Raw genomic sequence first — 20309 nt, 5'->3', positions numbered from 1 at the left:
TATGATTTCCTTTAAGACACTAGTCACTTATCAATACACAGTTCACATAGTTACAAACAGTATAGTTGAAAAAAGACATATGTCCATAAAGTTTAGCCGGGTTAAGAAGGTGAAGTTAGTTTCAGGGAAATAAAAAAAACAAACAAATAGTGGTAGTAGCAATGCAAGATTATTTCCAATTAAGGCCTCATGCACACAGCCATATTATGGCTTCCCTTTGTATGAAGCTATAACAGGACTTCTATAGAGGCACATGGGGTCTCTACTGTAACTTTGTATGCCTCTGATTTTGTGGCATGTTCCATCGGGTACCATATGTACAGAGGTATTTCCCCCTGAAAGAATTGCTTCTAGGGAAGAGTGTCTCCATATATGCAGCACCTGACAGAGCATGTATGGCTATAGAGCCGTGTGCATGAGCCCTAACAGAAAGTAACACTTTGCCTGACCGAAAGTTTTTCTATTACGATTATAGAGTATGTAATATTCATCTATTCCCTTAATCTATATCCCTGCACAATGAAAAAGAGGATATTTGAACAACATAAATTTGTCAATGTAGTAGAGCTTACTTTGACATTTTATATATTCATTGTTATGTTATAGTTTTTTTCGAAAGAAATTTCTTTAAAGGCCCTTGGACATGCAACAATTTTTCGATCATTATGATCCTCTCCGCTTTCAGAGAGTTTTCTTTCAGCCAGGCGGAAAGCAGCATTTTTAGAGCACACCTCCGTTAATGATGATTTTATGGTGGATATTATCAGTAAGCGATAAAGGATTTTCCTGTGTTCATTGGTAACTGTTATATTATGCCATTCTATTAGATCCTGATTTCCAGTAATGTGTACATACAGACATGCAGGAAAGGCACATATCATGTCTATCCTGCAGAACACTCTTGCCTGTGCCTAAGGCCAGAATCAAGTGATATCCCTGTTTTCTGTTTCCCATAGCAACTAAACAATAGAAGCAATTATAACATATGCCGGTTAGTAATTATTTATTTTCCCTGGGACTCTACTGAAATGGGATTTTCAATCTGACAGACTCACCTGGGTGTGCCGTCCAGAACCTGAGACTTATTGACCTTGTGGTACAGGGTACTTACTAGGAAGATACAAATCTACACACTGTGGGCAAAAAAGATTATTGCATTAGTGGACTAAGTTTATTTCATGTCAAGGCTTCAATAACACGACCGTGCCCGTAATTACGACCCGTGGACTGCCGGCCGTTTTTACGAGCCAAGCTCCCATTATAAAGTATAGGAGCACAGTCTGTAATATAAGGACATGTCCTATTTTTTTGGCAGGTTTCTTCGGCACGAACACCCTCCCTTAGACATACATTAAGGTGTCCATCGGCCATAAAAATTAATAGGCCCGTAATTAAAGGCGATTTTACGGTCATGTTCATGGGGCCTTAGTCGGGTCCTTTTTAAAACGAACCTCTAATTCCCATTAATGTATTATTACATTGGCCCAGTGCTGTGTATACATATTGAAGTTTTCATGCTATTAATTTCTGAGATTAGATAGAAATAACTGTAAGGGTATGTTCACACGCTAAAGTAAAAATGGCTGTAAAATACGGAGCTGTTTTCAACAGCCTCTGATTTTCAACCGTTTTTAAAACATCAAACCTTTTTTTTATGCGTTTTTTGGAGCTGTTTTTGGAGCTGTTGTTCTATTGACACAATGAAAAACGCCTCCAAAAACAGCTTAAGAAATAACATGCACTTCTTTTTACGGGCCGTTTGAAAAAAATGCAGCGTAAGAAAATGCCCCATCTGAACGATATGCAGTTTTTCCCATTGAAATTAATGGGTAGATGTTTGGAAGCGTTCAGCTTCCTTTTTTTCATGCGTTTTTCGAGGATTTTACACCCCCAAAAAAAAGCTGAAAACTTGGCGTGTAAAACAAGCCTTTTTCAAACGAGCATATTTCACGTCCCTGTTACGCGCGTTAAAACAGCGGACGGACTTCCATGTGCTGTCTGTGTTTTTCATGCACTAGTTGCTAAAGAAATGATGAGGAAAAAATAAAACACATCCTTCACTTTTTTTTTGCTGACATAAAAAATTTCTGAAAAAGGCATGTTTTAACGTCCGTGTTACGCGCGTTAAAACAACGGACATCACACAGACCTACGCGATTCAATGGGGCCATTCAGACATTTAGTGTTTTTCATGCAGCGTGTGTCCGCTGTGTGAAACTCACTGCATGTCCTATACTTATGCGTTTTTTGCGCATCACGCATCCATTGAAGTCAATGGGTGCGTGAGAATCACGGACAGCATTTGGACGCACATCCATGTGCTGTCCGTGTTTTTTACACTCCAGTTTCTAAAGAAATGATGAGGAAGAAATAAAACACCTTCACTTTTTTTTTTGCTGATGTAAAAAACGCGTGACATACGCACGTAAAAAACACTGACTCGCACCCTGCGTACACGGATGCCACACGGAACTGCAATGCAGGAAAAGCGCTGTGTTTTTTACGCGCGTAAAATGGACACATTCGTGAGAATAAGGCCTTAGGGTGTTTCAAATGAGTGAAGGAATTATTTTATTCTGTATTTACGCAGAATAAAATACAAGATATATAACAGAAAATGATCTGCTCTTTCATTTCTGATACTGTGGGGTTAACCCTTTGCAAAGAACCGTCTGAAAATCCTCTACAATTGGCAGAGTTACATTATACAATTATGACTTTTTGGAAGGAATAGATTTCATACATCTCAAGGGAGAACAATCCCTCTGAAAGTAAAAAGTCAAGCTCTTCTAACCCTTTCCACTAGGATCAGTTGGTGAAGCAAAATCCCTCTCATATTTCTGTGAAACACCTTGCTTATTTCTAATAAAGTACCTAAATCCAGCATTGATTGCTTCTGCTTTGAATGACATGAAGCCAATATCAAATTGCAGTGAACTTACCCTCGGCATCAAAGGACAAGACTTGTGAAAAAGGGATTATTTATAGCATTCTGTAACTACCATTATGGTACGGAATTCCAGTATACGTAAGATCGCACAATGGAAATTATATACCAAAACTGTTTGCATGAAGTATGTAGATGAAGGCATTCCACTTTTAAAATATCTTACATCACTCTATGCTAAAATGTCAGATTTACAGTTAAAAATAATTAGGACCTCCTCAAAATGCCATGTAAAAAACACAACAAACATCAATACTTGTGTTTTTTTGCAATAAAAATGCAATAAAGATGCAATAAAAACCTATAGAGGTCTATGGTGGAAAAACACCACTAAATTAGGCAAAAAAAGCCTAAGCTAGGCTCGCTGCAATTTTAAAATAAACACCACTGACCCAAAAATCACAAGTTCAAATAAAAAAACGCAGTCCGAAACAATGTCACTATTGATTTAAACCTAACAACTTTTTTCTGCCGCTTAAAGCGTCGAAAAAAAAGTCAGGAAAAACTCCACCAAAAATTGTTGTGTTTTTCCTAATTGACTTCAATGGTTGACGTGGTCCGCAACAATGAACCAAAATAGGACAAGCAGTTAGTTTCACGCAACGGACACACGCTGCGTGAAAAATCACGTATGTGTGAATAGCCCCATTGATTTGCATGGGTCAGTGTGCTGTCAGTTATTTAAACGGACAGCACACGGATGTAATTTACATTCATCTGATTAAGGCCTATACTAGATGTTTTTATCTATTGTTAAGTAGAGATCCATTTTAAGACTGGGTTCCCACGTAAAAACTGCGCGGCGTATCCAACCTGGAACCCGCAGCACTTTCCGTCCCCAAAAAAGCAGTTCAGCAACAACTTTGGCAGCGCGGTCATTAACCGAATGCGGTCGGACATTATGAAGAGGCGTTCAACCGCACAAAAAACACATTGTAATATAATAGCAGCCGTCTGTCCATAACAAAAATGTCACAATTACTTGCTGCGGTTTAAAAACGCAACATAAACACAACGTGGCCGTACCGTGTGGCCTTACCCTAAGGCCAATGAGATTTGTAATGTAACACGTGTATATCATTACTTTTTACAATACAACTTTTCCATTCTTGTCCAATATGTTATTGATCTGAATACTGCACTGCTGTCATTTTTCAACCTAATGGTATCACACCAACTCTCATTGTGTGTTTACACCCCAACCACTATTAAATCTGATAGGCCAATTCCAGGGCATCTAGGGCATAGGTTGGAGGTCAAGGCCATCCCTTGAATAGGGGCATTGCTCTGTTTAGGCAGGGTGACCTGGTCGGGTTTAAGGGCATGTGCACACACAAACTCAAAAACGTCTGAAAATACGGAGCTGTTTTCAAGGGAAACAGCTCCTGATTTTCAGACGTTTTTTAATCAAAGTGGCGTTTTTCGCTGCGTTTTTAATGGATGTTTTTGGATCTGTTTTTCTATGGAGTCTATAAAAAAACGGCTGAAGAAGTGACATGCACTTCTTTTTAGTGGGCGTTTTTTTACGCAGTCGTTTTGAAAAACGGCCGCGTAAAAAACGCTCCGTCGGAAATCAATGGGCAGATGTTTGGAGGCTTTCTGCTTCTGATTTTTCAGCCGTTTTTCAGGATGTTTACGGCCCGAAAAATGGCTGAAAACACTCCGTGTGAACATACCCTAAGGGCAAAGCCACACATGGCGGAATTGCTCTTGAATTCCGCTGCGGACACTCCGCAGCGTTAATCCGCAGCGGAGCCGTTTCTCCATTGCCTTCCACTTCTTTTTAGTAGGCTTGGTTTAGACGAGGCTGAAAATTCCGCTGCGGAGCATAGGCTGCGGTGCGGAATTTGGTGTCCGCAGCATACAATGGATGTTGCGGAGCAGTGGCGGACTGGTTGCAGACTCATTGCGGAAGTTCTCCATTGACTTCAATGGAGATTCTAAATTCCGCAATGAAGTCCGCAGCTGTCATGCACATGTTATGTGTGCTGCGGATGCGTCTTGCTTTTTTGACATGACATTTCTTCATTCTGGCTGGAGCTATGTATTTCTAGGTCTACAGCCAGAGTGAGGAAGTCAATGGGGCTCCCGGAATTACGGGAGCGTTGCTAGGAGACGTCAGTAAATAGTCACTGTCCAGGGTGCTGAAAGAGTTAAGCGATCGGCAGTAACTGTTTCTGCCCCCTGGACAGTGACTACCGATCCCAATATACAGCAACCTGTAAAAAAAATAGAAGTTCATACTTACCGAGAACTCCCTGCTTCTGTCTCCAGTCCGGCTTCCCAGGATGATGTTTCAGTCTAAGTGACGGCTGCAGCCAATCACAGGCTGCAGCCGTCACATGGACTGCCGCGTCATCCAGGGAGGTCGGGCTGGATGCCGAAAGAGGGACGCGTCACCAAGACAACGGCCGGTAAGTATGAAATTATTTTACTTTCACTAGGGAATGTGCTGTCCCTTCTCTCTATCCTGCACTGATAGAGAGAAGGAAAGCACTTTTACCGCAGTCCGCAGCAGCTAGTCCGCATCAATTTACTGCACATTTTGGGCAGATCCGCCGCAGAATCTGCAACGCAGATTCTGTGCGGCATTGATGCGGACAGTTGCGGAGGAAATCCGCCACGTGTGGGCATGCCCTAATAGGGTCAGTTTGTTTTCCCTATAGCATTTTTTTACCCACCCTCTTTTTTAAAGGAGAACCTCTTTTTTTTATCAATATGAAGTAAAAGTTACATTTTATTGTGTAATTTTTTTGATCAGTCAGTTTTTTTTGTGACTTTTTGTTCACTGTGGAGACCTATCTTACGCAACGTGTTGGGATGTAATCTGATGCAAAATCACAACGTTAACTTCCATGCAATATGCTAATAGGTAGGCGGAAAATATATAATTGGTTTTATGTGATTATCGCAGACATGCCATGTAATCTCTAAGGAATACAGTACAAACAAATGTGATTATCGTGCACAAATAATTTCTGTAGAGCCCTAGCCTAAATAGAATTTCCTTCTAAGGGCTTGTCCACACACAACGGAATTGCTGCAGAAATTTTGCAGCAATTCCGTTGAAAGTCAAAAGCTTTCCGTTGCGGCAAAAACGCACCATTTCCTGCAGTTTTTGCGGCAGAAAATGGTGCGTAAATTGCTGCGTTTTCACAATGTTAGGAGATGGAGACATCTCCTCTGAAAAACGCAGCAATTCTAAACACTCTCCGTAGCAGGAATTGACATGCTGCGGTCCGAAAAGTACGCACTGCAGGTCAATTTTCGGCTCAGAAATTTTACGCAGCATGTGGATGAGATTTGTTAAATCTCATCCACTTTGCTGCTACTGTATTCTGACGCGTTTTTTTCTGGCCGAAATTCCGGCCTCAAAAAACGCGGCAATTCCGGAGCCTGTGGACGAGCCCTTAGAGTTTAAATCTGTAAAGTTAAAGTTGCCAGAGATATGGTATTTGCATGTGAGAAATATTTCTAGTATCAGTAGACTGTGGATGATTTGCTATGGACTTAACTTGAGACAGGTGTAAATCTGCAATCTCCATTAAACGACTCCATCTGCGACAAGCACAATGTGAAAGGCTGCTAACTACATGATGCATGTTAATACTTTAATTTGATTCTTAGCAAAATTTTGCTAAATAATCAACCAAACCTTTACTATGTTGTTGGCTCATTTTTTGCACTTTATTCATTTTTATAATTGGGCCAGATGTTAAATCTTCTCTAGAGGAAAATGATCCCATGAATGTGGGATGAGGCTATGTAAACCTTGGAAAGTCATTTTTAAAAAAAAAATAAAAAGGTCAATCAGTGTGATTGGTTTAACTTTATAAATATTTTGTAGAAAAGAGGCTCTGTCACCAGTTTAAGGCCTGATTTACATGAGCGTGTGTGTTTTGCGCGCGCAAAAAACGCTGCGTTTTGCGCACGCAAAAGGCATTTGACAGCTCCGTGTGTCATCCGTGTATGATGCGCGGCTGCGTGATTTTCATAGAGATGAGGCTAGTCGACGCCCGTCACTGTCCAAGGTGCTGAAAGAGCTAACTGATCGGCAGTAACTCTTTCAGCACCCTCGACAGTGAATGCCGATCACAATATACACCAACCTGTGAATAAAAAAAGACGTTCAAACTTACCATGAACTGCCTGCTTCCTCCAGTCCGGTCTCCCGGCCGTTGCCTTGGTGACACGTCCCTCTCTTGTCATCCGGCCCCACCTCCCAGGATGACGCGGCAGTCCATGAGACCGCTGCAGCCTGTGATTGGCTGCAGCTGTCACTTGGCCTGAATTGTCATCCCGGGAGGTCGGACTGGAGGAAGGAGCCGGGACTTATCGGTAAGTCCGAACTTCTGTTTTTTTTTACACGTATATGTATATTGTGATCGAAAGTCACTGTCCATGGTGCTGAAACAGTTTAAGTCTTTCAGCACCGTGGGCAGTGACTGTCTCCTGACGTCGCGTACCCGAACATTTTTTGCCGGGTTCGGTCAAAACGAGTTCGGCCGAACCGGGTGAAGTTCGGTGCGCTCATCTCTAATTTGACACTCCGTTTGGATGTTTGTAAACAGAAAAGCACGTGGTGCTTTTCTGTTTACATTCATCCTTTTGACAGCTCTTGCGTGATTTTCGCGCATGCAACGCAGTAGCGTCCGTGTGGCATGCGTTGTTTTCACGCACGCATTGACTTCAATGGGTGCGTGTTGCGTGAAAAACGCACGATTATAGAACATGTCATGAGTTTTACGCAACGCATTCACGCTGCGCAAAATTCACGCATCGTCTAAACTGCCCCATAGAGTAATATAGGTGCGTACGACACGCGTGAAAAGCACGCGCGTCGCACGCGTGTATATTACGCTCGTGTAAATGAGGCCTAAGGGCCAGTTCACACTGAGTTTTTTTTACGCGTGTGTTCAGTGGGCTGGTACTAGAAATTGAGTGATAAAGCTGAACTGGTGTTATTTTTAGAATGCATTTAAAACTGTTTTATTGGTAACTGAAAAAACATAGCTATCCTAATACTACTAGAATAAAGTGTAGGAACATTAAGGGTAAGGGTATGTTCACACGCACTGTTTTCAGACGTAATTCGGGCATTTTACGCCTCAAAATGCCCCTAATACGCCTACAAACATCTGCCCATTGCTTGCAATGGTTTTTACGGTGTTCTGTTCCCACGAGGTGTAATTTTACGCATCGCTATCAAAATACGGCGCGTAAAAAGACGCCTGCGAAAAAGAAGTGCGTGTCACATCTTGGGCCGTTTTTGGAGCCGTTTTTCATTGACTCCATTGATCACAGCAATAACGTCCGTAAAATACGCCGCAAAAAACGCGAGTTGCTACAAAAACGTCTGAAAATCAGGAGCTGTTTTCGCCTGAAAACAGCTCCGTATTTTCAGACACATTTTACTAAGCCATGTGAACATACCCTAAGTTAAAACGTAGCGTAAATACAGAAAATCACAAGCATAATACAGTAGCAGCAGAGTGGATGAGGATGAGAGTTGAACAAATGTCATCCACATGCTGCGTAAATATAAGGGTATGTTCACACAGTATTTTCGGACATTTTTTCGGGCCGTAAACGCACGAAAAATCGGAAGCAGAACGCCTCCAAGCATCTGCCAATTGATTTCAATGGGAAAAACGGCGTTCTGTTCCGACGGGTTTTAAAAACGTCTGCGTAAAAAAACGGCCGCGAAAAAGAAGTGCAGGTCACGTCTTGGGACATTTTGGAGCCGTTTTTCATAGACTCTATTGCAAAAGTTTACAGACGTTTGTAGTTTAGCGTTTGAACATACCCTTGAATGCACTTCGTACAAATGTGATTTGTTTGGTGGCATTTTTTAAACAATTTTGTGGACAGTGGCATTTTTTTTCCAAATGCAGCATGCTCTTGGTTTGGTGTTTTTTCAGATGTTGTTCCCATAGGCTTCTCTATAGGACTTTAATGACACCAAATTAAAACCAACAAAAATGCCACGTAAAAACGCCATAAGAAAACACGTTGCATTATAATAATGCTGACATTTTTAGAAGAATTTTTTGATTCAGTTTAAATTGCCCAAAAAAAAAAATCTGTGTGTGAAGGTGGCCAAAGTAGAGCATATAACAGATACAGGTCTGTGGGCCACAAGTTAGGCAAAAATGTGCAGCTTATAAGGGTATGTTCACACACAGAGTCAAAAACGTCTCAAAATGCGGAGCTGTTTTCAAGGGAAAACAGCCCCCTTATTTTCAGAAGTTTTTGTAGCAACTCGCGGCGTATTTTACTCGGCGTAATGGAGTCAATGAAAAACGGCTCCAAAATCGTCCCAAGAAATGACCTGCACTTCTTTTGACATGGCGTCTTTTTACGCGCCGTATTTTGAAACAACGGCCGTCACACGGACCTATATAATTCAATATGGCTGTTCACATGGCCGTTGTTTCAACGTACCGTGTGAAAGGTCCGTGAAAAAGTACGACATGTCCTATTTTGTGCCCAAGCCCACTTTATGAAATTGTGGTGTTTTTTATACATAGATGATAATAGTTGTAAGTGAAATTACAGAATTTATGATTGTTTATTTCTGGTTGTTTAAATAGCGCCAACAGTACCATTACGCAGTGAAACGATTTTCAGAACTCATTTCATATCTCATAATATTTAGTACTGAGAAATGTATTATTATTATTATTATCAATAATAATAATAATAATAATAATAATAATAATAATGTAATATTTAATAAATTATTTATGGCAGCTGAACCCTCCTCTTCATCCAAAAGTGGAAAATGATACAACATAGACAATTTCTTAATCTGGTGCCAATATTTTGTCTCAAAGTTATTGTGTAATTTTTGTCCCAGATTTGATTATTGTGCTTATATTATTTTTAAGTTATTAAAATTATATACCTACCTATAGTAGTACATGCAGATACGGTCTTCAAAAATGTTCATTATCTTGAAGATACATTATACTTGATATATATATTACTTGTCTTACGCTGATCCTGAATTACATACTGTATCCTGCTGCCAAACCTATTGCTAATGTTTTTTTGCAATGCGTTTTGTGATATTGCCCCTTCAGATTACTGTACATGTCTTGTATGACGGTTAATCTCACCTGAATGCAAGTTATCAGATCCACCTCCATGTAGACACTGAACGATAATGAATTACTGTGAAATTTGAGCTAAGTAAGCTGTAGAATTGTAAATGCAGCAAGGGATGAGAATAGCGGTAAGGGCTGATTCAGACGACCGTGGCGTTTTTGCGCAAAAGCCACTTACCTGCTCCGTGAGGCAGCATCATATGATGCGCGGCTGCATGGTTTTCGCGCAGCCGCCATCATTATGACACGCCATTCGGATGTTTGTAAACAGAAAAGCACATTCATCCTTTTGACAGCTGTTGCGCGAAACAGAGCTGTTGCGTGCTTCCGTGCGACCTGCGTGGTTTTCACGCACCCATTGACTTCAATGGGTGCGTGATGCGCGAAATACGCGGAGATATTGAACGTGCCGCACTTTTTACGCAGCGGACAAACGCTGCGCAAAAAGCACGGACTGTCTGTACTGTCCCATAGACTTCTATTGGTCCATGCGTGCCGAGTGAAAACCACGCGACCTGCACGGACGCAATTCACGGTCGTCTGAATCAGCCCTTAGGCTGTATTTTCACAGTTACTCAACATTTTATTTAGTTGAATCTTATTGTATACTGTACAATGGCGAACCAATGCTTTCAGTCAAATTCAGATTTGCCCTTACGACAAAATTATACTCTTTAACTACAGTGAAGCTGAAAGAATTCTCAAAAAAGTGGAATTGATATGACTTTTATGTTTCATCTAATTATATTGGAATGTTTCTACAAAACTTAAATATCGTTTCTAAGCCTTGCCGGGTAATAGATGTTAATAAAGTCTCTTGCAGTCCCTCCAGAAAGAATGAACAACTTTTAGGCTACGTTCACACAGGGCAGATACACTGCGTAAAATACCACAGCGTATCCGCCCTGTGTGCGCCGCAGGGAATGCCGACCAAAAAACCACACCAAATTGTGGTGCCGTTTTTCGGCCGGAATGCCGCTGCAAAAATTGCACAGAAAAGAAAACTAAAATGGATACTTACCATAGCGACGCGTCCCTCTGACGTCCTGACGTCATATCATCATGACAATCTGCAACCCTGGAATGACTTTTCATCCCATGTGACCTCTGCAGCCTGTGGTTGGCTGCAGCAGTCACATGGGATGAAACGTCATCCCAGGAGGTCGGCCTGGATGAAGAAACACAGAATTCCATGTAGGTATAAGATTTTTTTTTTCTGAGTTGCTTTCTTTGCGCTGGAATTGCTATTTGTTGCGGGTTTTACCTCTCCATTTAATTCAATGGGGAAGACCAGCAACACATAAGCAGCATTTACCCACATGCAATTAGCATGCTGCGGACTAAAAAACCGCACTGCAGGTCAATTTCTGAGAGTTTTTTCCGCTTAGCATCTCATCCACTTTGCTGGTACTGTATTATGCTGTGGATTTTCCGCAACAAAATCTGTTGAGGAACATCCACAGTATTTTACGCTAAGTGTGAAGTTACCCTTATAGGACGACATACAGAAGATACTTATTAAGGAATATATGTGTGTAATTATTTAGTTAATAATATTATAATACTCTTTGTGTACAGTAACTACCACAGATTGTTAAAGAGGCTCTGTCACCAGATTTTGCAACCCCTATCTCCTATTGCAGCAGATCGGCGCTGCAATGTAGATAAGAGTAACGTTTTGTTTTCTTTTAAAACGAGCATTTTTGGCCAAGTTATGACCATTTTTATAGTTATGTAAATCAGGCTTTCTGAAGTACAACTGGGCGTGTTTAAAGTTAAAGTACAACTGGGCATGTATTGTGTTCGTTACATCGGGGCGTTTTTACTTCTTTTACTAGCTGGGCGTTGTGTATAGAAGTATCATCCACTTCTCTTCACAACGCCCAGCTTCTGGCAGTGCAAAGACACAGCGTGTTCTCGAGAGATCACGCTGTGACGTCACTCACTTCCTGCCCCAGGTCCTGTATCGTGTCGGACGAGCGAGGACACATCGGCACCAGAGGCTACAGTTGATTCTGCAGCAGCATCAGCGTTTGCAGGTAAGTAGCTACATCGACTTAAAAAAAAAAGTTACTCTTATCTACATTGCAGCGCCGATCTGCTGCAATAGGAGATAGGGGTTGCAAAATCTGGTGACAGAGCCTCTTTAAGTAGAATGATATATATATATATATACATTACAGTTCAAAAGTTTAGGGTCACTTAGAAATTTCCATATTTTTGCAAGAAAAGCACAGTTTTTTTCAATGAAGATAACATTAAATGAATCATAAATACACTCTGTACATTGTTAATGTGCTAAATGACTATTCTAGCTGCAAACGTCTGGTTTTTAATGCAATATCTACATAGGTGTATAGAGGCCCATTTCCAGCAACCATCACTCCAGTGTTCTAATGGTACATTGTGTTTGCTAACTGTGTTAGAAGGCTAATGGATGATTAGAAAACACTTGAAAACCCTTGTGCAATTATGTTAGCACCGCTGTAAACAGTTTTGCTGTTTAGAGGAGCTATAAAACTGACCTTCCTTTGAGCTAGTTGAGAATCTGGAGCATTACATTTGTGGGTTCGATTAAACTCTCTAAATGGCTAGAAAAAGAGAGCTTTCATTTGAAACTCGAGAGTCTATTCTTGTTCTTAGAAATGAAGGCTATTCCATGCAAGAAATTGCAAAGAAACTGAAAATTTCCTACAACGGTGTGTACTACTCGCTTCAGAGGACAGCACAAACAGGCTCTAACCAGAGTAGAAAGAGAAGTGGGAGGCCCCGCTGCACAACTGAGCAACAAGACAAGTACATTAGAGTCTCTAGTTTGAGAAATAGATGCCTCACAGGTCCTCAACTGGCAGCTTCATTAAATAGTACCCGCAAAACGTCAGTGTCAACGTCTACAGTGAAGAGGCGACTCCGGGATGCTGGCCTTCAGGGCAGAGTGGCAAAGAAAAAGCCATATCTGAGACTGGCTAATAAAAGGAAAAGATTAATATGGGCAAAAGCACACAGACATTGGACAGAGGAAGATTGGAAAAAAGTGTTATGGACAGACGAATCGAAGTTTGAGGTGTTTGGATCACACAGAAGAACATTTGTAAGACGCAGTACAACTGAAAAGATGCTGGAAGAGTGGCTGACGCCATTTGTCAAGCATGGTGGAGGTAATGTGATGGTCTGGGGTTGCTTTGGTGCTGGTAAAGTGGGAGATTTGTACAAGGTAAAAGGGATTTTGAATAAGGAAGGCTATCACTCAATTTTGCAACGCCATGCCGTACCCTGTGGACAGCGCTTGATTGGAGCCAATTTCATCCTACAACAGGACAATGACCCAAAGCACACCTCCAAATTATGCAAGAACTATTTAGGGAAGAAGCAGGCAGCTGGTATTCTATCTGTAATGGAGTGGCCAGCGCAGTCACCAGATCTCAACCCCATAGAGCTGTTGTGGGAGCAGCTTGACCGTATGATACGCAAGAAGTGCCCATCAAGCCAATCCAACTTGTGGGAGGGGCTTCTTTCTCCCTATTACCTCAGCAAATTAACAGCTAGAATGCCAAAGGTCTGCAATGCTGTAATTGCTGCAAATGGATCATTCTTTGACGAAAGCAAAGTTTGAAGGAGAAAATTATTATTTCAAATAAAAATCATTATTTCTAACCTTGTCAATGTCTTGTCAATGTCTTGACTATATTTTCTAGTCATTTTGCAACTCATTTGATAAATATAAGTGTGAGTTTTCATGAAAAACACAAAATTGTCTGGGTGACCCCAAACTTTTCAACGGTAGTGTATATATGTATACAGATGCAGTATAAAAGGTCATTATTTATTGCAATAGTTTTGCTAATTTAGAAGACACTATTAGTCCTGTACATGTAACCTTTTCATAAAGAAAAACTAATTTAGGGTATACCATGCTTCTTTCTTGACATTTTTTTCCAGGTGACACATTTTAATGTTTCATTAAAGACTTCATTGTTTATGCTATTTCTAGAATCTGTTTTTCCTTTGGTGGTTATTCAGTTTATTCAGTTCACAATGATATAGGTTTCGTTTATACAGTCTGTGTATTGTGTACACAAACTAATCTAAAGGATACTAAAATTTCATGTCTGATTTATGGTCACCATAAACTTAAAGTTGGTTTCACAGAATTTTAAAAAAATGTTCAGTAAAAGCCTGTTATTTATTAAATAAATGGTAAAGTTGAGATTACATATCATCACCCCTTTTGCTCCTTATTTCTGCTTATAAGTTTGTTGTACGTATGCATTGATGCTGCATATTCTCAGGGCAATTTTTAAACAGGTTCTATTCATAAGACGATTTTGACCTTTGTTATATATTAATATATACAGTGACATACCCATAGCCTTCTATTGTGTATACAGGTGTACGTCTGCTATGCTTTATAGAACCACATAAAAGTACACATTAAAGTCATTAGCAATGGGTCAAAGCATATGGGTATATGTTGTCATACATTTTCACAGCATGCATATGACTCTGAAGAAATCAGAAAAAAAGAAAAGAAAAATAAAATTCTTACCTTTTTAAAGACAAGTATACATCTGACATGGGGCCCATACGTAATGTGAATAGAACTTCCCAAGTCCCTTTGGCCATCTATAGCTATATAGCCACTGCTTGTTTGTTGTATTGCATCGTATCTCACATATTGATGTCTTCGTATCATATACAGGCATTTTCTCTTGGACTTGGGGATGCTCAGCTCTACACATGGACAGATGGCCTCAGAAGGAAAGATTGGCATGACTATGACAGTATTCAGAAGGATGCACTACGCTCAGGTAGGGAAGTTAATTTCTGTCTTATACATTTTATATAATAGAAAGAAATGATGTAGATTATGTATATCTTGGGTTAGATGCATTACTGGTTCTTTTATTCTCATATTCAGGAGTATTAGCAAGCAATTGAAAAATAAAAATAATATATATTAGGAACATAAATTGTCCATGAATTCTAAATGTTGTAGTTTAAAAAAAAAAAGTAATACTACATAGGTAGCTTTTACTGTTATGAATGAGACTCCATCCAGAAGGAAATCACCTTGAGTTGATATACACAGCACACCAATATATATATATATAGACTTCAATACTGCTATAGGTGTCATGTCATGTATCTAGTACAACACAGTAAATACACCAGCAAAAATGGCGGTTTGTTCATACTCCAAATCTACTACATTTGTTCCCAAGATACTTACATCCCAACAGTGTGGCTAAGGAGTCACTATATGCTGACAAATATATTTACAAACACCATTCAGCCATAACATTAAAACCACCTGCCTAATATTGTGTAGGTCCACCTCGTGCCACCAAAACTGGTATGACCGCACTGCCTCCGACGGCTTGCCTTTTCTAACATTGCATCCTGGTGTCATCTCTTCAAGTGGACGCACCTCACCATCCACATGTTGTAAAATAAAACATGATTCATCAGAACAAATCACCTTCTTCTATTATTCCAAGGTCCAGTTCAGATGCTCACATGCACATTGTAGGTTATTTTGGCAATGAGCAGCACTACAGTAGCTCTTCTGTGCGATCAGACCAGAAGGGCTAGCCTTTGCTTCCCACACCCATCAATGAGCCTTGGTGCCCAGGACTCCGTCACCACTTCAACAGTTGTTCTTCCTTGGATAATTTTGGTAGGTGTTAACCACTGAATACTGGGAACACTCCACAAGACTTGCCATTACAGGTGATTCCCTGACCCAGTCATCTAGATGCTCTGACCCAGTCATCTAGCCATTACAATTTGGCCCTTGTCAAAGTCATTCAGATCCTTACGCTTGCCCACTTTTTCGGCTTCCAACACATAATTTTCAAGAAATGACTCTTCACTTGCTGCCCTAATATATCTCACCCCTTGACAAGTTCCATTGTGATGAGATGATCAGTTTTATTCACCTCTCACTGGATTTAATGCTATGGCTAAATGGTATATACATATATACAGCATATATGTATGTTATATTACATTATAAATAGCTCTAATCCTGGCTGTTTAACCACTTGGATGCCAATAGTGACCGCCGCATCTAAGTAGTTAAACAAAGAGGGTCCCCTTCTGTTACCCCATCGCCCCCACCCGCAATGAGATCATGGAGCACCAATGAGTTGATATGGCAGTCAGTTGTCAAGCCCCTGGTCTCCCATCTTAGGACTATTATTAAGCCTTGACAGAGACAGGGCTTAACAGGATAAGGCTCACAGGACAATACACTGCAATATAGAAGTATTGCAGTGTATTGTACAATCCAATCAATCAAACAATCGCATGTTCAAGGTGGGACAAAAAGAAAAGTAAAAATAAATGTAATAACGTTTTCAAGAAAATATATAAAAAATGAAAAGTAAAAAAAGTTTCCCATTTTATATGTAAAATAGAGTAAATAATAAAAAAAATCAACATACTTGGAATTGCCACATCCGTAACAATCCAAACTATTAAAATATAATGTTGTTTAACCCGCACGGTGAACACAGTGAAAAATTAACTAAAATACCAGAATTGCTATTTTTGGTTACCTCGCCTCCAAAAATAAATAAATCAAAAAGTGATAAAAAAAAATTGTATGTACCCCAGAATAGTATTAATAAAAATTACGGCTAAAAAAACCCACAAAGCTCAGTCGATGGAAAATAAATTAAGACGTTGGGATTTTTCATTCTACTTGTAAAATTACATCTGAGATTAACGGTCCCTACAGATATACAACAAACCTATCCTTTATTTAATTTGTTTCTATAAGACTATATTTTACATACATGCTATGTAATTATTATTATTTCTTGTACAGAATATTCAGCCCAGGGGTCTGTAAGCACAAAATCATCTATGGTAAGATTCTGATTCGGTGAGGATTGATCAACACTCTATAGATACCTAACCTTTAAGCAGAGAGAGTCAAGTGCTTTAAAACTTCGTACAGTAAGGCTGGGTTCACGCGACCTATTTTCAGGCGTAAACGAGGCGTATTATGCCTCGATTTACGCCTGAAGATACGGCTCAAATACGTCGGCAAACATCTGCTGATTCATTTGAATGGGTTTGCCGACGTACTGTGCCGACGACCTGTCATTTACGCGTTGTCGTTTGACAGCTGTCAAACGACGACGCGTAAAAATACAGCCTCGTCAAAAGAAGTGCAGGACACTTCTTTGAAACGTAATTTGAGCCGTTCTTCATTGAATTCAATGAAGAACAGCTCAAATATACGGCCGTCAATGACGCCTCGCATAATACGAGGCGTCTGAAACGACGCAGCTGTTTTCTCCTGAAAACAGTCTGTCTTTTGAGACGTAAAAGCCAGTTCTCGTGTGCACATACCCTTAGTGATTATAGTACACATTGGAGATAGATCATAGAAATTACTGTATAATCTCCACTGCTTGAACTATAATCCAGCCATACCCTGAGGACCAGACACTCTTTATCACCAGGCGCTTTTTAGGAAGGTATGTGTTATTTATGTTAAAATAAAATATTTACAACAAAATAATATAAGATCTTTATAAAAACCGATGTAAATAGTGAACATAACGATTTTCTTACCTTTCTAGAGAAGATGTTTTTAAATTTTGTATCACAAGGGTGTTTGTAATAGGCTTAATTGTAAAATTGTCTATGCTGTCGGGTATATAATCCGATACTAGTGAGTGCCACGCATGCTTGAGAATGGGGGCGTTCCCCCGAAATGTCACTTTCAGCGTGAACCAAGGTCTGTTCACCTCCAGCTATACCTCTTCATTGAACATGGACTCTATTTGCCACTGCTGGGACTTTCATATATTTTATGGTGAATATTGAATTTCTTGTACGGTCAAGTTTTGAACTGGATTTATAAAAAGAAAAACGTTTTCTACATATAAGCAGATCGTGCTGTCTTATTTATTTCACACTATTTCACAGGCCCACCCAATGGCAGTGAAGACACAAATAAATGAACAATTGGCCCATGCATACTGTATGTATTATTAAAACAAAGCATAGCAACCTGTACTTATAGACACTTGATTCTAAATAATCGCTCGCAATGTAACCTGTAAGTGTCACTAACATATATATATATATATATATATATATATATATATATATATATATATATATACACATACTGATGTAGCCATTATCTTGACTGTGATAACTTGCTCCAGCGTGATATCACACAACAAAAGCCATGGAAAATCATTGAAAAAGTCAAGATAACGGATCTTGCCATTGTGTATTTACTGCGTTAAAAGTCATCTGTCACTCCTGTGGGGTATGTGGACCCACTAGGCCGCTCCACCGTAGTGTAGTAGCAGCTGGCCAAACGGAAGTCAATAACAGTCTCTAGGGTAAGAGCACCTGGGAAGATGATCTGGCAGATACTCAGAGTAGCAGACACGTGGTGTAGCAGACACTTGGCATAGATGATGCTTGGCATGGCAGATGACACTGGATGTGGTAGATGACACTGGACCTGGCAAATGACACTGGACGTGGCAGAAGATACACACACGACTCCAACAATAGACTTCAGATCAGGAACAAAAACAGCAACAGGATACAGGATATGGGAAGCAGGATACGGGAACACTGGGAGTAGGATACAACTAAGTGACCATTTGCTTAGCCTAACATGGGAATACAGCAACAACGCTCAGGCACAGGAAGGTGGGCAGGGCGGATTAAAGTAGGGCAGGGTGGACTGGGATATATTAGGGAATTAAATAGTGGTGCGCGTGCTGGCCCTTTAAGAGGAGACCACGGCGCCCTTTAAGAGGAGACCTATGGGAACAAGCAGCAGGGAGAAGCAGTATTTGCCGGCATTTCTGGGAAGAGGGAGGAGAATGCCGGCATAGAGGTAAGTAAAGCTGGCGGCCGCCATGGGAAGCCGGATAGTGGCAAACGGCGGCCGCCAGCGCTACAATATATATAAACCTTTATTAAATGACATTGGTCATCTAAATATGGTGAACAGAGAATGTAATAATAACAATAAAAGTGAAAATTACAGTTCTGTTACCTGCTTCCATAGTGCACTGTACAATTTCTGTCTCTGAAACGTATTGAATGAACTTTCAAGAACTTTGGCAGCTTGAAAAGAAAACAAAATGAATGTTACACTTCTATTTCTCATTGAGACTATATTAATTTTGTATCAGTCTGGACAGACAGTGAATAGAAAATATTCTAAGACATAATTGAATACAAAGTTTAACCTAGTTATTTTAAAATAGTAACAGCTGCAACCCACTAGGTAGTTGCTGTTTTACCTGTTGTGTGGAAGTGGGTTGTGGCGGAAACAGCGTGAGCCTAAAGCTGCGGCAGGGTTTCCCTGTTGGAATATTATTTACTTATTTACATGTTATAAAATAGCACTATCTTCCTGCATTGAACAAGAATATTTATGTTTAATAACTATAATCCTCTCCAGTAAGATTTAGATTAATCTCTGTATATGTAACAGACAGGACTAGCTCTCAGTGGAAACCTAGCCATTCTAGAATGTAATAAAACCTAATGTTTAGCTCCAGTTAGCGTTTCAACCAAATTTTACCATACAATTTCTGATGGTTGCTTAGGTTACAGTACCACCAACTATACTGTAGACCATCCCATTAACTGGAGCTTTATGTAAAATAATTTTCTATCATTCACTTATAAAATAGACATCATATTCCAGCATTCAATGCTGTCTATCGCATCAACAGCCGAGGCATTTACTGGTGTAAATACATTAATAAATTTGCCCCAATGTTTATTATTGTTTTTTACCTGCTTGGAAACTGTCAAGTGAACAACTGATTCTGGTCAACAAACTCATGGGCAATTCTAATTCCAATTCCTCTGAGAGTTTTTTATTCTGAAATGCAACTGTAATCTGAGTAATGGAAAACAATTCTAAAACAATGAAGTACAACCAAATGCACAAATAAACAAGCATAACAAAAATAGCATGGGGGATAGCAAAAAAGCATGCCCATTTACCAAAGATGGGGGGCTATGTAATTTCTAAAACCCATCCCTAACAGCTGCAATTTTTCTAGCCTTTCCTTCATTATCATGACCAACTTATTTTTCAATGCAGTAAATCTAGATCAGCAAGGATATTAACATTGAAAATAAAGAAGAAAGTAAATTATGTTAAAGAGGCTCTGTCACCAGATTCTGAAATCCCTATCTCCTATTGCATGTGATCGGCGCTGCAATGTAGATAACAGTAACATTTTGTT

The 20309-nt window shown here is 39.9% G+C and overlaps 1 protein-coding gene across 1 annotated transcript in view; it reads left to right on the top strand.

Annotated features, from left to right (window-relative positions):
• The window catches only part of GALNTL6 (polypeptide N-acetylgalactosaminyltransferase like 6), a 1595017-nt gene that overhangs the window by 345649 nt on the left and 1229059 nt on the right, over window positions 1-20309 (top strand). Inside the window, exon 2 of the mRNA XM_075849659.1 lies at window positions 14756-14864. Within this exon, the coding sequence (XP_075705774.1) occupies window positions 14756-14864 (109 nt within the window). The remainder of the gene's footprint in view (window positions 1-14755; window positions 14865-20309) is intronic.

The sequence above is a fragment of the Rhinoderma darwinii genome, chromosome 1 (assembly GCF_050947455.1).
Source record: "Rhinoderma darwinii isolate aRhiDar2 chromosome 1, aRhiDar2.hap1, whole genome shotgun sequence".
Lineage (NCBI taxonomy): Eukaryota > Metazoa > Chordata > Amphibia > Anura > Rhinodermatidae > Rhinoderma > Rhinoderma darwinii.
Note: the sequence above shows the minus strand (reverse complement) of the source record. Positions and strands in the feature narration are given on the sequence as shown.